The 20,946-nt window shown below is 35.1% G+C and overlaps 1 protein-coding gene across 1 annotated transcript; it reads left to right on the top strand.

The window, feature by feature from the left end:
- Positions 1-274: 274 nt before the first annotated feature.
- On the top strand, positions 275-19,194 carry LOC105447310. The gene is made up of 6 exons (XM_011685179.2): positions 275-611; positions 2,120-2,320; positions 3,011-3,076; positions 11,539-11,624; positions 12,719-12,850; positions 18,058-19,194. The coding sequence occupies exons 1-6, from the start codon at positions 407-409 to the stop codon at positions 18,679-18,681; spliced, it is 1,314 nt and encodes a 437-aa protein (XP_011683481.1). The 5' UTR covers positions 275-406; the 3' UTR covers positions 18,682-19,194.
- Positions 19,195-20,946: the final 1,752 nt, after the last annotated feature.

The following is a 20,946-nucleotide window of genomic DNA, read 5'->3' as shown; positions in this document are numbered from 1 at the left end:
CAAGTTTGTACGGCCCTGCTTATTATACAGATATTTCAGATCTTCAGAACATAACTTACATATTCATAACACAAACTATTCACACTGTTGGTGTCATTCACCATTTCTTTCAAGATATCTAATACTGCACAAGAATTTATTAAGCTGTCTTCAGATCAAGACTAATAGGCATGTGCGTCCCGACCGCCATTGTTGACTTGTTTAGAGTTATGTAACTCTCTATGTTGTATGCGCGTGTACTAACCACATGCCCATACATCCAGGTATACCATACATCCAGGCCAGACTTGAAAGGCATTCCGCGTTGAAATTTGGCTCGGTTCAGCCTCTCCAATAGTTGCGTAGTTGTACTGTATAATGATGTTCTAAAGTCTTCTTTCGTATTAATATAGTGGCAGGAATTGTAATGAATTTTAAGATGAGTGGATCAAGAGTACAGGCGATTGATGAGCTTGGAAGATGGACAGACGCCAAAGTCACCGGAGAAGGCACGGACAACGGAGGGGATTATGTAGACGTTTCTTTTCCAGGATATCCCGCGACGGACAATTTACGTGTAAGCGTAGATTGCGTCAGACCTGCAATAATGCCGTTTGAGCAGCAGGAGAGAGGTGAGAACTTGAAATTGATTTCTTAAGTCAAACAAACTATTTTATTTAACAATGATTGCTCGTAATTTCAAGACCCAAGAGAAAAGGGCCTTACTCCACATAAGTAGGATATAAGACTAAAACTAAAAGTATTAAGTAGATCTAACAGTTAGGCCTAGAAGCATGAGAAGGGTCTAGATCTACATCATTACAAATACATGTACCTTCTTAATAAATTTAATTCTTTTCATTCTTTAGGCTAAAGTCTAGGCCTATATAAAAATAAAAAGGCCCTTCATAAAATATTATATCCTCTCTCTCTCTGTCTCTCTCCTCCACTCTATCTATTTCGTCTTAACTTTTGTTTCTTGCTTCTTCGAAGCTATCATCCTGGAAAAAGTGCATGACAAATAATTTCTAAATTTATCGTGAAAATTTGAGTCATATAAAAAGTTTGGAAGGAAAATGAGAAGAGATAGAGAATGAGAGAGAAGATGGGAGCTTTGAGGGGATGTATCCCACTCAAAGTAAAGTAAGCCTACCCCTAGGATGCATGTGATTAGAGAAAGAAATTATTTTACGTAATATGTGAGGATTGAAACAAAATTATTACAAAAATATTAAATCTTAAAATTCGAAAGAGTGATAACAAAATATAAAATTACAAATTTGTACAAAAAACTACAAGATAAATGACAAGCCGATATGAAGGGTAAATAAAAATCTCATAAAGGTCAAATATCTGCATTTACTTAAACATGTTTGAATATATTGGGAAAATATCAACATGCAAAGCTTCGAATATTATATGGAAAAAAAGGCCCATTTAAAAATCTTTGAGAATATTTCTTAAATAACCAACAGCGCATATGGAATAATGACAAGATTTTTGATTTGTTTCGGGCAAGAGAAAATATGCATATTCCATTTTGAATCACTGTAGCCATAAAAATGGTTATGTTTTATTCAAGGGAAGTCAGAGGGATCATGAGAAAGACTATGTTCTCAAACTTCTGGTAGCAATATCTTGTCTGTCATGGTTTCGTGAAACATCTTGTCGGCGAGCTGACATCTCCGGTGGGTCGCCGACAAAGATATGACTGTCATGGAGCTGGCTTCGTGAAACGACCACCAGACTATTTTAAGTTAGATCTAGATCTAACTGTAGCCCCTAACATTAAGTCTAACTTTCTTAGCGTTGGTTGATTTGACGTTTGTGGATTGAACCATGTTCATGTATGTAATGTTATGGATTTTTTAAAGTTTAAATTTTGTGACGATTTAAGACAAATACTTTTGAACTACCAAGGTAACTTTAAAAAAAAATTGATTGGTCCACGGCTTTTAGTAGCAAGAAGACAACAAATAAAATGTCTCCTGCATCTGCAACATTCTCGGCTTTGCTGCCCTGTATCCCATTGATTTTGTAAGTTACAAAATGTTGCTGAGCTTTGTCATGCAATGGCTGAATGGACTTTAAAATGTAATGTGTAGTTCAGTATTGATATGATAACTTCTTCTTTTTGCAGTGAAGCCAGTTCAGCATCAGCGAAGGAGAGATGCCCCAAAGGGACATGACAAGCAACGCTTGGTTTGGCTTGCTAAATGCGAACGAGGTGACGTTGTATTGACGACTCAAGGGGAAGGAGTAATCTATACCATAGATCCGTTTAAAAGAGATATTATCTTGGAAGATGGCAGGACTGTCCATCTTCTGGATATTATACTTGGTAATTACAAAAATGTCTTTAATTCTCACATGTCTTGCTTTATTAACCAAAATGGAACCTATGAAATAATGTGATAAGTGTTAGAATAACTTTTAAGTAGCATCCATGTTTGACATTTTTAAAAGTATACTTACATATAGGGTACTGCTTTGGTACACTAGCAAATTATTGGGCTGCATGATTCCAAATTTCGGTCCACTTAGATCAATATCATTTTTTTTTATGCCTCCGCCAACCATAGGTGTGCGCCAGAGGCTTTGATTTCAGGTTGTCTATCCGTCTGTCCATCCACTTGTCTCATTTTCGTTATTGCAATAACATAAAATGGTTGATGATGACTGAATATATTTCTTTCATAGAAGCGTACATGAAATAATGTGTCTAATTATATATTGAATGAAAAGTTATAATCATTTTCAATTTTCCGAGAAAATGGCACTTTATAGAATTTATATTACATGACATATGGGGGAGCTGCTCGTATGTGACATCACAAAATCAAAACTTTAAAAATCCATCACTCTGTTATTCTTTGGATTTTCGCCAAACCTTCAGTAATATGTTTCTCTCATTTATCTGCTTTTATTAAAACCAACTTGACGTCAGGGTGGACTTCCCATTTACTATTTTAATGAATATTAAGTGTGATATTTTCTAATCTAATGATTTGTTTATGTTATTGCAATCTAGGGAACATGAGTTCAAAAGAGGACCCCTTGCCACAGAAGAAGAAGAAAAAGAGGACATCTAGACAAGGTATGCAAATTCCAGTAGTTGCAGTGAGCAATAATTTCGAGAGAAAGTCTTTAAAATTGAGGTTAATTGTGACCATATCACCATAGATCTAGATCTAGTAAGTTCTGACATAGTTTAGATTAAAATTAAGATTATTGTAAAATAATGAAATCTAGGCTGAAAACCGAGTACGCTGAAAACATGTGGGCATGTGTATTATTATTGCTTGGAAATTGACCCGTCTACCGACAGAATGACATGCTTATTTTGCAAATTACTGAGCAATTACTAATTTTCTACAAGAATCATTTGGTACATAATTTCTATTTATACATACAGACACTTTGGTGGTCATTTTTGTCTCGCCTGCGTAGCAAAAAGCGAGACATAGTCGCCGCTTTTCTGACGGCGGCGGCGTCGTCAACATTAAATCTTTAAGTAATTGGGTAACATTTTTAGATTTAAAAAAATTTCATTTTGATACTTGAAAATGGTGTAAAAGGTTTAAAAAGACCAATCTAAATGTCTCAAATTGTAATATCTATGGGAAGTATTTTTAAATAGTGAAATTGAGCCACTGTTTGAAAACGATACCTAACGATCGATTGTAACGGCCGTTTTGAATTTCTCTCTCGTGCCGAGAATAAATACGCAAAATCTCTGTTTGTAACCTATCGAAAGCGTTTCATTAAAAAAAAATGTTGGTTTCAGAGTTTTTTAGTACATATCAAGCTATCCACATGCATATTTCATCTTGACTTGGAGTTTTTTTAATTATATGCTCACAATGTTACCCTATGTTTTTGAAACGTTATCATAATTTGGGAAGTATAAGGCCCTATTTCATGCAGCAGCAGTGGCAGCGTCAACATCAAAATATTAACCTTCATGTGCGTGTACAAGGCCAAGGTTTTGAAATTTCAACATAATTTTAAATGTATAAGTCACTATTCCATGAAACCTGGACATAAGGGTTAACAATTATCACTGGTCATGTGAGGAGAATTTCATGTCACAAAATCAAGGTCAAAGGTAATTTCAGGTCAACAAACTTAGACTTTAATAGCATCAACATCAAAATCTTAACCAAAGGTTAAAGGGGTACCCCGGCCTGAAATTTATATGAATTGAAAAATAGAGTAAAATTAAACAAGCAAAACATTAAAATCAGATGAAAAATAATGCAGTTATGGCATTCTTAAGTTTTGCATTATGATGTCATCTCCCCACTTTCTATTTTGTATTTTATTCTATGAAATTACAATTATCCTAATTATCTGCTCCAAGAATATAAAAACAGGATTGACTCCTCAATTAATGTGTTAGATCATTATTGTTGTAACTTATTTTGTTACATGATAGGAGATATTCTTATACACATGTATGACAAAAATTAAATAATTACGATTTGATACTAATGAAATAAAAGGGAAAGTGAGGACGTGACATCATCAGCTCACTCATTTCATATTCATGATGACATGCATACAACTGTTTCAGAGCAATTCCAAGCTAGTCTTCATGAGTTACACGCTGTTTTATTCATGGCAATGAAGAATTGCTGTAAGAAGGAAGAATAGTACACTACCAGCATAAGTGTACCTTAAAAAAAACCCATGTAAAGCCCAAAACAATAGATATGGTTCACAGAACCTACATGTATTGTTCTGTGCTGTTAAGTCTTCTATTGTTCTGGGCTGTAGTGTACTTGTTGTGAACAATGTACTGTCCACTTAATACAGAGCGTGAACAAACAAAAAAGAAAGAGCAGTCAATACTCTCCTGGGCATAACTTCCTGCCTTGCTATTGTCCAATAATTAGGGAGTTAGCAATCTTTGTGACCAAACTTTGTTGTGAAGCTTGTTTTCTGTCATGAATAGCTACACATATACATGTATATTAGTCTAGGAGATAGGGGGCTTTAATCAGAATTTTTGCTGGGGAAGGTTTGAAAAGCCTATCCGGTGTAAAATTTGGCGCTGATTCCAAAAATGTCAGTCTTATTTACCGTCCTCACGCAATTTTGGCCACTTTTTGACCAAAAATGACCATTTTGACCACACTTTGGAAAAGGGTCATTTTACAAAATGCTTTTATAATCAAAGCTGATTAAAAGGGTCTATCTGATGTAAAAATGTGCCCAGACTCTAGAAAAAGTGGTTTTATTGACCAAATCATGAACTCGTGGTCATTTTGGCCTTTTTTTGGCCCAAAATTACCTATTTCATGATTTTTTGGTCCAAAATATGATAAAGATGTTGATCAGAATCATCAATACAATGTGTTTGGACAACCACAATTATTATCAAAATGTGCATTGGTTCCTAACAATCAATCCCATTCAATTTATGTAAACAGTTTTGACCATTTCGTTCTTTTTGGCTGCTTTGGGCCGAATTGACCATTTGCGTAAGTTGTATAACAACTTTATATTTGTAATCAGCAAGCTGAGGTCTTCATCGGAATTTATTCACTTCCTTTTTTAAAATGGAAAATTATTCATAAGCCCATTTGATGTAAAACTTTCGCTGATTCCAAATATATCAGTCTTATTGACCCTATTATCTAGCTTGTGGTCATTTTGGGCACTTTATGACCCCTAAATGACCAATAGCATCATTTCCATTTATCCGCAAAGAGTTCAAATGTTGCTCAGAATAGTTATCAAGGTGTGTTATGACACCCATAATCAGTGCAAAAGTGTTCGTTAATTTCCATATATACAATCATTTAACGTAATCAAATTATTTTGACCATTTTTCGCCATTTTGGCCACCCTGACCATTCGCACAATGTGTATACAAACTTAACATATATGAACAGCAAATTTAGGTACCAGTATGCGTAAATATTCAGATTAATTTTCTAAGATGGGAAAGGTTTGAAAGCTCATCTTATGTAAAACTGTTTGCTGATTCAAATATATCAGTCTTACTGACCCTGTTCAAGAGCTTATGGTCATTTTAGCCACTTTTGGGCCCCTAAATGACCAATAACATCATTTCCATTTGTCCAAAAATAGTTCAAATTTCACTCAGAATCGTTATCAAGGTGTGTTATGACACTCATAATCAATGCAAAAGTGTTTGTTAATTTCCATATATACAATCATTTAACGTAATCAAAGTATTTTGACCATTTTAGCCATTTTGGCCACCTTGACCATTCGCACAATGTGTATACCTACAAACTTGACATATAACAGCAAATTTAGGTATGCGTAAATATTCTGAGTCCTTTTTTTAGATGGGAAGGATTTGAAAAGCTCATCTTATGTAAAACTGTGCGCTGATTCCAAGTATATGAGTCTTATTGATCCCATTTTCTCACTAGTGGTTATTTCGGCCACTTATTTGGCCCCAAGTGACCAACAACATCAATTCCATTTATCAGAAATTATTTCAATGTTTACACAGAATCGTTATCATGGTGTTTTGTGACACCCATAATCAGTGCAAGGTGTTTAATCATTCTAATACAATCATTCACAATGAATTACTCATATTTTGACCATTACGGTCATTTCGGCCACCTTGACCATTTGCGCACTGTGTGCACAACCTTGACATTAGTGAGCAGCAAATTAAATTTTGCATAAATATGCACATTCCTTTTGTAGATGGGCTAGGTTTGAAAAGCTCATCTATTGTAAAGTTTTACTCTGATCCCAAACATACATGTATTAGTGTTATTGACCCTTTTCACAAAATTGTGGTCATTATGACTACTTTTTGGCCTCTAATGACCAATAACATCATTTCTTTTTATCTGACATGTCTACAAAGAGTTCAAAATATAATTGAGAGTCATTAGGAAAGTGTATTACGACACTCTAATTCAGTGCCAAAGTGTCATTTATGAGAATGGATAAGTGCCACTTTGACCAAATTTGTCCATCTGCATTATATCCATGCCAAACTTGATATCTATTGGCAGCAATACTAAGTTTGCGTTAGGCTCTGGAGGGAATTTTCTATTCTTTTTATAGACGGGAAAGGTTTTAAACTGACAACTTTGTAATTTTTGCAGAGATTTAATGATTACCAGTCTTATTGAGCCTTTCAAACCTTCCCTATATTAAAGGCCAAATGCAAACATCAACTAGCTGCTCACAAATCATATCGAGTTAAAGACGTTTCATGAGATTAATTGCATTGGAAGAAATATACATTTAGAGTGAATTGATTTGCAAAAACGAAAGTCAAGAAGACATATATAATTCGAATTATTTAAAAAAAAATAAGGTAAGCTTCCTAAACATTTCTCATCTAAAACAGGTAATCTGATTGGCCCCTTAGACCACAACTTTGGCAAATGGTTAAGTTGGGTCAAAGTGGCCAAAATGGTAAAAATGTTTTGAATGTATGTTCATAATGAATGATTGAATCTGAATTATCAAACACACTTTTGCACTAATTTTGGATGGCAAAAAAAACTTTGACAATGATTCTGAATAAAATTTGGACTCTATTTGGATAAATGGAAATGATGTAATTGGTCATTTGGAGGCGAAAAAGTGGCCAAATTACTACAAGTTTGTGAAAAATTTGGAATCAGCACATAATTTTACATAGGATGAGCTTTTCAAAACTAGCCCATCTACAAAATGATTTAAGCAAACCTAAATGTGCTGCTTACTAATGTCAAGTTTGTATACATTGTGCGATTGGTCAAGGTGGCCAAAATGACCCAAATGGTCAAATTGCTTGGAGAAATTCAATGTGAATGATTGTATTGATATTGATGATCATCTTTCCGCTGATTATGGGTGCCATACCTCACTCTAACAATGATTCTGAGTGAATTAGAACTATTTTCGGATAAATGGAAATATGTTATTGGTCATTTAGGGGCCAAAAAGTTGCCAAAATGACCACAAGCAAGAGAATAGGGTCAAGAAGACTGATATATTTGGAATCAGCGCACATTTCTACATAAGATGAGCTTTCAAATCCTTCCCATCTAAAAAAGGACTCCGAATATTTACGCATAGAGATACAGATACAGCCTTGCATAGCAACCAATGCGTGTACCAGCAAACGAGTAATGCATTTTTGATTGGCTATTGTGGCGCGGATTGATAAGCTACAGTGTTCACTATCAGGAAATGAGAAGAACTTTATAGTCTTTGCCAGAAAAAAATGATTATGACGCAAAATTGACTTTTTGTTACAGAGCATGAGGTCACCAATAATGGTGTTTAGTGTCCATTTCAGAATTTAAATGTGTATTTACACGTTTATTTCTTCAATATCTTGTCATCTATGGCCTTTATTTTTAGGGTGTTAAAGACTTTCACTCAATAATTCTGAAAAAATCAGCTCAGCTGTGCAAGCCTTCTTTGCGGAGAGCACTCTCAAAGTTGGCAAAGATGAAGAAAAAAAGTGCATATTTCAAGGTTATGGATCACCCTTAGTCCCACCAAGGAGTGCTATCACTTGTATCAGTTTGTGTGTTCTGATAGACATTTACCACTATTTTCTTGGGTTACCAAAACAATTTTGTTCCCGGAAGGTTTAATGGCTAATTTACTCCACCAAAAATGTTTGTAAACTCCTGTAAACAGCCAAGAAGCCTATTTTTGTGCTTTAGGAGGACATTCAAATTTTCCTATCTTTGACTTGAAAGGCCCCATCCCTATATTTGCTGTGAGGATAGTCTTTTCAGGTGGGCTGTATCTAATACAGACCACCTTATAATTTTGTTAAAATTGCCTTTATTTATTTATTTCTTTATTTTTCTTATTTCCACCCACTTTTTTGTTAGCAAGATAACTTTGACATGGTTCAATTAAATACCTTGAAATTTGGCACACATATGTATAGGCATATGGAAAAAACACGGTAAAGTTTTTAACCTTGACCTTGACTGATGACGTCATTTAGGCGCCATTTTGTGAAATTTTCTGAAAAAAACCTTATGATCATATCTTCATAACCAGAAGTAATTTCTCATTCATATTTATCATGATCAAGGTCAATATCCGTCCTGTCAATTTTGGGTCAAAAAAAGCGCGCGTGCGCGTACGTCCGCGCGCAAAATTTTTAAATGCTCAAAATCGTCTCTAATTTCGTTTGCATACGTTTTAGGCCATTTTAAGCACTTTATAAAAACATCACGCGCGCGTTTTGGTGCGTAACACCATTACACAACATAAAATCACCATTTTTTTTCTTCATGATAATATCTATATTTTTTCAAACAATTTGATACCATGTTCATCTCCTTATAAGGGCCATTCCATGGTAACTCGCGTTACACCTAATGGGTACATTGACACGATAATGTGCCTATATCTTTAGAACTGCTAGGATCTACAAGATACTTTTTTCAAACATGGACAGGGTAGATATAGAACAACTGAATGAAACAAAAAAGAAAATTGAAGAACAAACATTTTTAGATTCTTGGATTATTGAATTTTGGTAACTCGCGTTACAAAAAAAGGACATGGTCAATTCTATGAGACCCTCTTTTGGCAAAGTCTCCTCATACTAGACAATCTTGACAAAATCTTTCCTACGTTGATAGTAGGTTGAGACTTACTAGTATAAGATCACAATATTAAAGATAAGAAACAATGGACTAGTAAAATGCAGGAAGCAAATATGTCGGTAACTCACGTTACGGTAACTCGCGTTACATTTTGTCCGGAGGCCATTTTCACCCCTATGTAATAGATTAAATATCCCTGGACCCCTTAGAAAAGGCTTAGAATATGGAAATATATTCATCTTTTTCAATTTAGCGAAATTTTCAGGAAAAAATATTACAAGAATCCTGTGTAATCTGCAATAAATTGTTTTTTTTTCATCTACAGTCCCACATGTACGTTTTTGATGATGGTTTGAGATCTTAGGAAATCAACAAAAATGAAAAATAAATTGTATTGAATTTGAAAGGCCCTAATGTTTTATGAACATCCATGGCATAAGGTTAGTGATAAATCAAAAAATTAACATAAGAGGTACATTTCTTTTTTTGATGTCATGTCCTTCTTCTCATGGAATGGCCCATAACCATTAATATTAAGATGAGCGTCCATTCAAGATAAATGTCCGTGCGCTCGTGCTCTTGTAATACATAGCATATATGGGCAAAAACTTGCCTATACAAAATCCATTATAGCTCTTTTGGATAAACCGGGACCCCCAATTTTGTTTACATATTTGGATAGAGTATGAGTCGGAAATATGAAATCATGTCTCATTTTGGAATTACAAATATCATGACGTTGTCATAATGGCCTTGGAACTCAAAATACGAATTTGCATATTATGACGTCAGCATATTTATGGGAAATTGATTGTATCTCTGTAAATGATGACCGATTTTCTTCCAAATTTTGATATGTTCTAGCTGAGACAATTTTCCACATATGCAGTATCAACAATTTTTCATTTTGACAAAGGCATCATGGCGTATTTTTGCGATTAAAGGAGGCATGTCAATTTCCCACATTTTGCGTGTATTCTCTATGGGACATGACTTTTTCTCAAAACTGGATTCTACATTTCCGTCTTTCGCGAGTAATATCTCCGTTGTTTTAGCTTCGTTTTCGCTGAGCTTCGAGTATGATGTAGCTGAGACAATAAGCTATCATATGTGTGCCCTTTATTTTTCTATCAGATGCCGGAATCATGCTCATATTTCACTTGCAAAGTGGGATTTGAGAATTCCATTTATCGTTTACGTGTAATCGCTATGGGAAATGTTTTGGTATATCGGTAACGCACTTGACTTCCGACCTCGAGATCCCTGGTTCGAGTCCGGGCGTTTCCAACAATTTTTGTCTTCCCTTTTTTTTTCTTGTTGACCTTTCACTGTACCATCTCCTTTGAATATTAAAACACGTACAATCGCAAATAATGTAATAAACACCCCCTCTTTACTTTATTATTACACTATTTTCACTTGATCCATTACTTTTTGCGTGTAATCCCTATGGGAGATAACTTTTTCTCAAATCTGGATTCTATATTTCTGTCTTTTGCGAGCAATAACGCCGTTATTTCTGCTTGGATTTTTGAGTATGTTGTAGCTGAGACTATATGCTATCTTAATCATCCCTCATTTTTTTTAATAAGATGTCAGGATCACGCCCATGATCATGATCATCATCATTGTCATAATGAAGATTATCATCATCGACATCATCATGATCATCATCATTATCAACATAATCATCATTATCATTGTCATCATCATCACCATTATTATCATCATCATCATCAAGATCATCATTTTGAAGCAGTATCTCGCTTATTTTTGCTGTATTTTGTCTCAAATTTTAGTTGACCAGCCCACCTATACTTGTTCCAAACAAGTATTACATGTCTAGTTTTAAATATATATTTCAATAATATGTACAACAAGCTACTCTTTCTGCATGAGTGTAACCTTGAAACCACATACACTGTACATATATTCCACCTGCAATGTGCATGTATTACTATATATATATTTTTTTTGTGCAAAACAGGATGTCGGATTTCACATGAGGGCACTTCTGGAAAGAGGAGGAAGCAATCATTTCAGCAAGAAACAAATGTAACTGGACATTCAAAGGTACATTTTGTTTGCTCTATTTATTTGTTAAATCAATAGACTGTTCCACGTACTAGTGAAAAATATACACAGGGGCTGAGGGCAATTTAGCCCCCTAAATGTCCAAAATAGCCCCTTTAAATTACCATTGGGTTCAATACAAAAGGTAATTTTGAATGATCAGAAGCAGGAAATATAGCCCCCGTAGACAAAATATTGATTTTTTTTTTGTCCCCCTCTGTAGAAACCTATTTGTCCTGTGTTTTTTTTTCGGGGAGGGGGGGGGGGGGATGGGGGGTCCCGGGTGGTTAACATCAATCTCTTAGTTCTGAGGTAAACTCTAGTTGTAATGACCACAAATTGGATTCTAAAAGAATCCAACAAAATGACCACCAATATATATATATATATATATATATATATAGTGTTTTTCCAAAAATATGTTACACTTTAGTAATATCTGTTAAAATTACATATCAAACTATGAAGAGAATTCATTCATGTTGATAGAGGCTCTATAGTCTCATCTATAAAATGCCACTAAAAAGAAAAAAAATTGTTCACACTTGAGCAAACAATGACCGCTTTTGTCCAGAGTGTCAAAAAAATGGGCTTGTGTCAAAATCAAAGAAGAGGGGAAAATTAAATCAGCAGTCTGAATTTAGTACTCTCAACCAAATTAATGGCTCTTTTGCCTACATTCATTATGTTAGAATCATGTGTCATTTTCCCACAATGACAATAATTTTAATGATTGCTTCGCTTTACGTATGAATGAGGATTAGTCATTTGCAATTACTTCAAGTTGTTTTAAGCACAGTAGAAACAATGCACAGACACATCAAATCAATGTGCTTGTCATTCAGTAAAGGAGAAAAGCACCAAATAAATTTTTGATGTCGATATTTGCCCAATAAGTATTATGTTCTAGAGAAAAAATGAATATCCCTTTATTCTTCTGGTTCACTTTTAGTCAATGTCACACTCAATAAAGGGATTTTGCATCGTTAATGAGAAAGGCTGGTAATTTAGACAAATCCCTTCGTTGTCTGCAACCATTGTAATTACACATCTTTTCATGTTCATGTACATGTGTGTTTTCATCTGACCATCAGGTACAGACAGAAGACAGAGCTACCTGTACACTACCATGTGAAAGGGCCGAGTTGCAGGAAAAATGCCAACCTCGAGAGTGTGCGAGTAAAACATTTTGTCTTGGATCTGTAAAGTGCGGAAATGTTTACAAGGTATGTAGTTTTCTTTTTTTTCTTTTTTAATGTAACGTAATGTTAATACATGTACATGTATGTGTAGACCTCATTTATACCATCGTTAAGTGATTGTTCACCTTCTTCCCTTCCTTTTTCTTCTTCTCAGTTTTCCCCACCCCTCCCCCTCCGCATCCCTCTCTCTCTATTTTTTTTTTCACTCTCTCTCATGCTCTTGTACTTTCATCTACAATTTCCCCCCTCTTTCTCAAAATTAGCTAAGCTCTATTCTGATATATGATTATTCTATAGTGTAATAATTATATATTTCATACCTGATTGCAATCGTTATATGCCATGTATTTTTATTATGTTTCAATTTAACTTGTATTGTTTTTACCATGTATATAGACTTGTAAAAATATTGTACAATTCAGCTCTTTATTATTATATTATTTTACATCCAAGGCCCTGTGAAATTAATTCTTGGTGATTTACCCTCCCTCTTCCTTGTTCGCACCAGTCTCTTCTTTGCTTTTGATTTTCACTAGAAAGAATAGTAAAAGGTACCAATGAAGATACATGTACCTATTATATATCACAATTTTTATGCCTCTGCCCACTGTAGATGGTTGCCAGAGGCGTTATGTTTTCGGGTTGCCCGTCTGTCCCGTTTTTGTTCTCGTGATAACTTGAAAACTGTTAAATGGATCACCTTCAAACTTGGTTCATGTATGTACATGTAGGAGTGACGATGATCACAGAGTACCTGAAAATGGCCTGTTCTCGCAATAACTAAAGATTTATTCGACTGATCAACTTCAGACTTGGCTCATGCACATATGGAAGTGACATTGATTTGATCGGATTTTGGGATCATGGGGTCAAAGGTCAATCATAAAAATTGCTCATTCTCGGAATAACTTAACAGATCTAATAAACAAATCAAATTTAAACTTGATTCATATATGCATATGGGAGTGATGATCTGATTGGAAATTATGAAAGTATTTGAAAATGTCTAATATATTTCAATTCTGGCTATGGCGGAGGCATCAATTTTGACTGCGCGCAGTCAAGAATCCATCTAGTTGAATAACAGAATATCAAACTTTATGTTTCTTGTCTAAAACCAAGAAAATTAACAGCTCCCAGATCGAAGTTGATAGTACGGATGTTATATCGTGACAATCTTCTTAAGGAAAATATCAAGTATGAAATAAGACATTCAAAAAAGCCCTGATGATTAACAAAAGTAATAAATTTGATGTGGTCTTAAACATACATGTAAATTCCAGCTGTGGTAACGATCAGAAAATGGGTTCGAACAGAATCCAATAAAATACCAACCAAGTGTTTGTATGTATAAATAAAAATTATGTGCCAAATAAATCTGGTAGAAAATGAGTAATTGCTCAGTAATTAGCAAAATAAGCATGGCATTGTGCCGGTTGATGGGTCTTTTTCCAAGCAATAATAATACACGTTCCCACTTCTGCTTATCTGTGTTGGCGATCTTCAGCGTACCCGGTTTTCAGCCTAGATTTCAATATTTGACAACGTTTGGTGGAATAAACTATGTAAGGACTATATATGATGTTATGGTAAAAATTAACCTTGATTTGAAAGACTTTCTATCGAAATTATTGCGCAGTGCGACTTCTGGCATTTAGCTTTGATAGTACTAAATTACACATACGACCAGATTCTTATTTTATTGTTACATGTATATTACTTTATGTGTTAGATTATGACTTGTTATCGAAGCAAGGAAAGTTTTTTGAACCTCTGAACCAGTGCTTGCTCTATGAATTTATATATCACCTATCAGAGCTTGATATTAAAATAAGGAATTGGATGGTTTTCCCTTTTTTATAAGGTTTTGGGCGTTGAAATAGGAAAATAGCTTGCAGGTGACTAAATGTTTCATCAGAAAGCAAGAAACCTCTAGGCCATGTCAGACTTGCAAGATTATTTGTGTTGTACAACACCTTGGAAGTTTGAGAAATTCATGACAATCAGGAAAAATAAATGAATTCTTTGTACAGAAATCAACGTTTTGAAAATGGGGAAAGAATTCCAGACTGCATTAAAAATATGCTGATAGCATGTTATCTTTTAAAGACAGTAAAAACCTTTTGCATGCCTAAAATCTCACATTACGTGAACCCAGCAGCATATTGAAGAGTTTCATTGATAATAACTTCCCACCAACTGATTAAGCTGGAAGATGAGTGGGAATAATTATTTTTACGTTTCTTTAGATTGATAAGTATTTTTTCGATTATTGAAATAACCACCGAACTCAGCAAGCTTGATGCCAACGGCTATAGTCATGTGCAATCACGTCCAGTACATGTGAATGTGTTGTGTCCGGCGGGCAGCACCAGCTAGGCAGTGCTAGCCCTATGTGCAATACACACACAGCCATTGACCAGTTCGGACACACATTCTGGTACAGGCACTCATCTAGTCCATGCTTGTATTAAAAATGTTTTCACTGTTCACAGGAAATCGGGACAGTTTTCCGTTCTTACAAGAATGTTGCAAAGCCAAGGGCTATAATATTCTATACACATGGTCAGAATGGTATACTGTTGGATCACTAAAATCTTCAAGGGGGTTTCCAAAAATCTGCAAATGGTTTTTACTATCTTTAAAGTGATTTGGTAACTAGACCTATGTAAAATTTGAGCTACATGATCCTACATGATGCATGTTATATAGTGTAAAGATGAAGCCCTGAAAAATCCTTGGCAAAAGACTTATTATGTACTTCAAACGATGTAAGAATGTGCAAGTGACAGGAATTGCCAGATGATTTTTCCCTCATTGAATGCAGTGTTATATTTTGGTACCACAGAGCCATTTCATGAATGGCACTATTCAGTCATAGATACATGTAGCTTGATAATAATATCATTCATGTAAAAACCTCCATACTCCCGGTTCTTTAACTATCCATCTGAACATAATTATATGCCACAAACATAAGAATTTAACAAATGATTCATTGAAGGTTCCACAAAGTTACTAAGACCCTTTAAAGGGGAAGTCCACCCTGACATCAAGTTGGTTTTATTAAAAGCAGAAAAATGAGAGAAACATATTAATGAAGGATTGGTGAAAATAGAAGAATAACAGAGTTAGGAATTTTTAATTTTTTAATTTTGTAACATCACATGCGAGCAGCTCCCCCATAATTCATGTAATATAAATTCCATAAAGTGCCATTTTCTTAGAAGATTGAAAATGCTTTAATTCAGTGATCGTTGTCGTGGTTGAAATCGAGTCTAAAGTGATAAAATTGTAAATAACAAACTCTTTATGTTGTATAGCGCCCTCTCAAGGTGAAGATATTAATTTAGCTATAAACACACACACACACATATAAAACAATGTTATTTGACAAAAATCGACCGATTTGCTATTACCGTTTGGAATATATGTATCAGATCTGCATATTCCGAGATTTTGATGGTGGCAGCTACTGTCGTTTGGCCGTAGGCGCTATTTCAAATTTATCAAAATTTACTGGGAGCACCGGTAAATTTTTATATTCAATTTTTCTCGAAAGCAGAAGAGTTTTAGGGGCTAAAATTTTTAGTGCTTATAATACATCCATAGGGGCATCCAAATATATCAAAATTGTAAAGAATCACTATCCAGCCAATTTTCAAAATTTACCAAAACTTTGTAATACCTTTAATATGTTTCGCTCATTTTTCTGCTTTTATTAAAACCAACTTGAAGTCAGCGACTTGCAATTCGTGTTTACTTTGAAAGCTAAAAGTGACGTCACAAAAGAAACAAAACAAGTAATTTACATGTAGAAGTAAATCAATTACAGGCACAGTTAGAAAGCGCAAAGCAGTGAATAGTATACGCAACAATCTTATTGTGACGTCATTTGGCCGTGAAATGGTACATTTAGGATGGTATTTTGGTCTCATTTTACAGCTAAATAAGACAGGTACATAAAGTAATCCAACTCTATATGTAATAGGAATTAATTAATTAATGGTTAATAATGATAATTAATGATAAAATACCTTATATAATCTTTGTATTACAAAAACTCACAAGATTAATACGTTATCATGATATTTCAGCTAAACAGCAAGGTATTTTCATGAAATTGGCCAAATCGCATGAAATATGAATATTCAAATTATTTGAATCCTTTTCCACAACTATTTGTATCTATATTTTTGATATTCGTTCCCAGGCCCATGTGGGACACACCTCCTACATGTAGTATATCTATACTCTTTTCACACTGGTTTTGCTTAACCCCGTACTTTGCTTAGCCCCGTACTATCCTTAACCCCGGACTATTTTTTTGGCTTTTCACACACGCTGTTTTTAGTCCCGTACTAGCGCCTATTCCGGAATAAGAAAATTCCCGCTGTTCTCACTGCATTTCGTTAACCCCGGATATCGTGCATGTTATGATTGGACATACTTCGCATCTGGCCAGCTGCGATACGCTCCATTGCGTAGTACCGGACTATTTTTTGTTTCTGTTCTCATTCATTTGCTTAGCACCGCAATTGCGGGGTTAGCAGGAGTTAGCACCACAATTGCGGAGTTAGCCCTGCTATTTTGCAGGGTTAGTTAACCCCGTACTATAGGTGGGGTTAGCCAACATTAGCCCACTTTGGTAAAAACCAGTCTGAACAGAAAGTGGATTAGGCTTAACCCCGTACTATAGGTGGGGCTAAGACCCCCCCCCCCCCCCTTTAACCCCACCTATAGTACGGGGTTAAGCAAAATATTGCCAGTGTGAAAAGAGTATAAGATACATGTATAAATCAGAGGCTAATCCAGGAATATGAAATACATATTGGGAGGCGCCAGGGCCTCAATGCTGAAAATAGCTGATCAGATTTTGGGTTCACAGGGTCAAAGGTCCATCATTTAAATGGCTCTTTCTCGCCATAACTTAAAACATACAACAAAGAAATCAAATTTAAACTTAAAATTCATGTATGCATATGGGAGTGATGATCTGATTAGGTATTATGAATTATTAGTTCCAAATGTGTAGTATACAGGTATTTCAGATCTGGCAATAGCGGAGGCATAAATTTCGACTGCGTGCAATTGAGATTCCATCTAGTTCCTGTTGGAAATCATTTTTTCATTTATTATTACAGGCTTTGTGTATAATTTTGTTTTAAAGTGACTAAAGTGTAATTTGTTTTTTTTTTGTTCATTGTTATTTTTTTTTTTATTGATTACAGCTCAAGGACATGGACATCTTCATGATGGTGACAGACATTGATGTAACAACCCAGCGTTGCAGTGGATGGCCAGTGAACACCAGCACCCTTCAAAAAGACATTACCTTATCACTAGATGTTAGTAGACTTGAAACAAAGGCACAAAAGGTGAATGGGGAAATGAGAAAAGTAGGGAAATCGATACTAGGCGATAGCTTTGCTGTCACTGTAAGTAATTGTCAAGACATGACATTCCGTAGAGATTTTCGTAGAGCACAGATAATGTCCGAGATAAAGAGCAATGTTGAGCATGCATTAAGTGTTTCATGTAGAACGTACAAGAAAAAATTTGACTTGGGAGTTGCCAATGTTGACACTGATTTGTCTTTCTTTGATCTCAGCCTTGTAAACAAAAGTGCCGAGTTTAACTATCGGAGGCAAAACCTTTCCCTCTTGGACGTTAACCTTGGCAAGCGTTGGGATATAAACCCTTGCCAAATCTCCAGGTTTGTTACCATGATAAGGATTTCACTCACATCCAGTTTTCATTTACAGGGGCTCATTAAAACAGCTGAATATCCTGGTCAGTTGACAGGTGACAGCTACCGCAGTGCTATCATGGCACATTTGCAAAAGACTTCATAGAGTAGTCTTTAGTCTTGTGTAGCTGAGCTTTTCTTTTGATAATAGTAATACATGTACATGTTGGAATGGTTTTTTGATATTACAAGGCGTAAACTATGGAATCCCTCCAATGTATTGTGATTTACAGTTTTTGAAAGATACTTTTGGCAAATATATGACCCAAAACACAATAAAAAAACACTGACAGTACTATCATAAACTTACCCCAGGGCTGTTAGTGTTACACTCCTGTAGGTTGCTTCATTGCATCATATCTATTTGTCCAAAATATTATTTAAGGATATTGTACAGTACGGTGTACAGTGTACCTATTCATGTAGGCCTAACTACTTCTTCTGATAAGATACTTTACCAATACAAAATGATGTATTAAATGACGATTTAAAAAAAGGAAACAATCAAACAAATCTCATTAGAGAATAGGACCACCAAGATGTTAAAAAGCAAGAAGAGATAGTAAGCAAATATTAATCGACTACGAGGGTAATGGTACAAACTATCATCGCCTCTGTGATCTCGGGGCTACTATCTTCCCGAGCCGCAAGGCGAGGGAAGATGGTAGCCCCGAGATCACCGAGGCGATGATAGTTTGTATCCATTGCCCAAGTAAAGGAGGTTAATATTTGTTTTATATCCCACATCGGCAATAAGGTCTATTTAAAGTGAATTTTACATAATAATAAGAACTGATTCTGCAGACAGTTTAGTTTCAGCTAGATTTTACAAAGCGCAACATGCATACATGTAATACAGTTGATGCGCGCTCATTTGACATTGACATTGACTTTGACATTTCGCGTAACCTACTTTGCTATGCGTATTCAATGGGCAAGGGTGGGCAAGTGGGGTAGCAGCAAAAAATTACTTTACAAAAGTACTATCTCGACCTGAGATCGAAAGATAGTACTTGTCTATACCTTTTTCGTGCTCTGTACAATCGCAATGCAAACAACTATACATGAGGGATATATAATAAAGCATAGTACATAGTACCACGTTGTTGAAATGGAAAAAAAAAAAACAATTTTCAAAAGTAAACTAAAAAACCCATATGTTGATTACGTCAATATCTTACTCCTGCTGTGCGTTGTTTGGAGAGGCATCATACTGATGTTGAATACAGTTATTTGCAAGTATTTTTACCACTTCCAGTAAAATAGCTCGATTTAATATGCTCTTTACATTTCTGTAGGCCCTTTTGATCTGTCAGAGAGTGCAAATATTGATATAATCAGTATCTAAATGATTATCATAAAACGGATTTACGAATGTAGCCAATCACATGAGCCATATTGCTAATCCGTTTAAAAAAAGAAATAATGCACATGTTTGAATTCATGATTTTAGTGGTGATGCAGGCATCTTGGGTATTCACAATGTTGTGCAAAAGCGCCTTTTACTTGTTGCACCATTGTAAATACCCTTGAATGTGCGCTGCATTGCCATTAACACACTCTCACCTGTGCATTATTTGTATACTATTACTATTATTGTTATTTTTATTGTTTTTTATTATTATTATTAATGCACTGTATGAGTTTGGACTATACAGATGACTACAGAAGGATGATGTAAATTTTAGAATATTTATTTAAAAAAAAAAAAAAAAAAAAAAAAAAACCTACATGTATTCTTAATACTTATTATATATTCCTGCCATTATGTTATTTTAATACATGAATACTATGAACCATTCTAAAGGACGAGTCACACACTTTAGAAATGCACTTCACTGTGTTAAGCACAGCCATGGTACCTTAAAGGCGTCATGTGGAATAGATGCTTTAATTGAGGTTTATCGCTATGGGGTGTACCCAATCGATCCTGAACCTGCAGATTGTGGTGGATGCCCACTTATTAAGAAACTCATACATACGTGTGAACTTCTAAAGAAACAAGAACCAGTTTGTGAAATTCGTGAGGAGTTGTGGAATTGGCTGATATCCAATGTTCCCAGTTACTGTCCAAAAGGCAATTCCAATGTGGAAATTCTTCAGAGCTTTGAAAGATTCACAGACAAAAATGGCAAGTTCTGTGGAGTCTTTGAAGGAAAGGGAACATGCCCTGTGTGCAATGCACTGTATCCTATCCATGGACAGCTGGACCCTGTTCATTTTTATGACAGTTCCATAAATGCCAAGTTCAAAGGCAATATGGCTGGTGGTCTTGAATATATACTTCACAGAGAAATGGGTCATAAAATGAAGAAACATTTGTGCCCTTCGTGCTCTACTGCTTTACATGTATGTCCAATGGAAAGCATTA

The sequence above is a fragment of the Strongylocentrotus purpuratus genome, unplaced genomic scaffold, assembly GCF_000002235.5.
Source record: "Strongylocentrotus purpuratus isolate Spur 01 unplaced genomic scaffold, Spur_5.0 spur5_scaffold_19, whole genome shotgun sequence".
Classification (NCBI taxonomy): Eukaryota; Metazoa; Echinodermata; class Echinoidea; order Camarodonta; family Strongylocentrotidae; genus Strongylocentrotus; species Strongylocentrotus purpuratus.
This window is presented reverse-complemented; position numbering and strand designations above follow the sequence as displayed.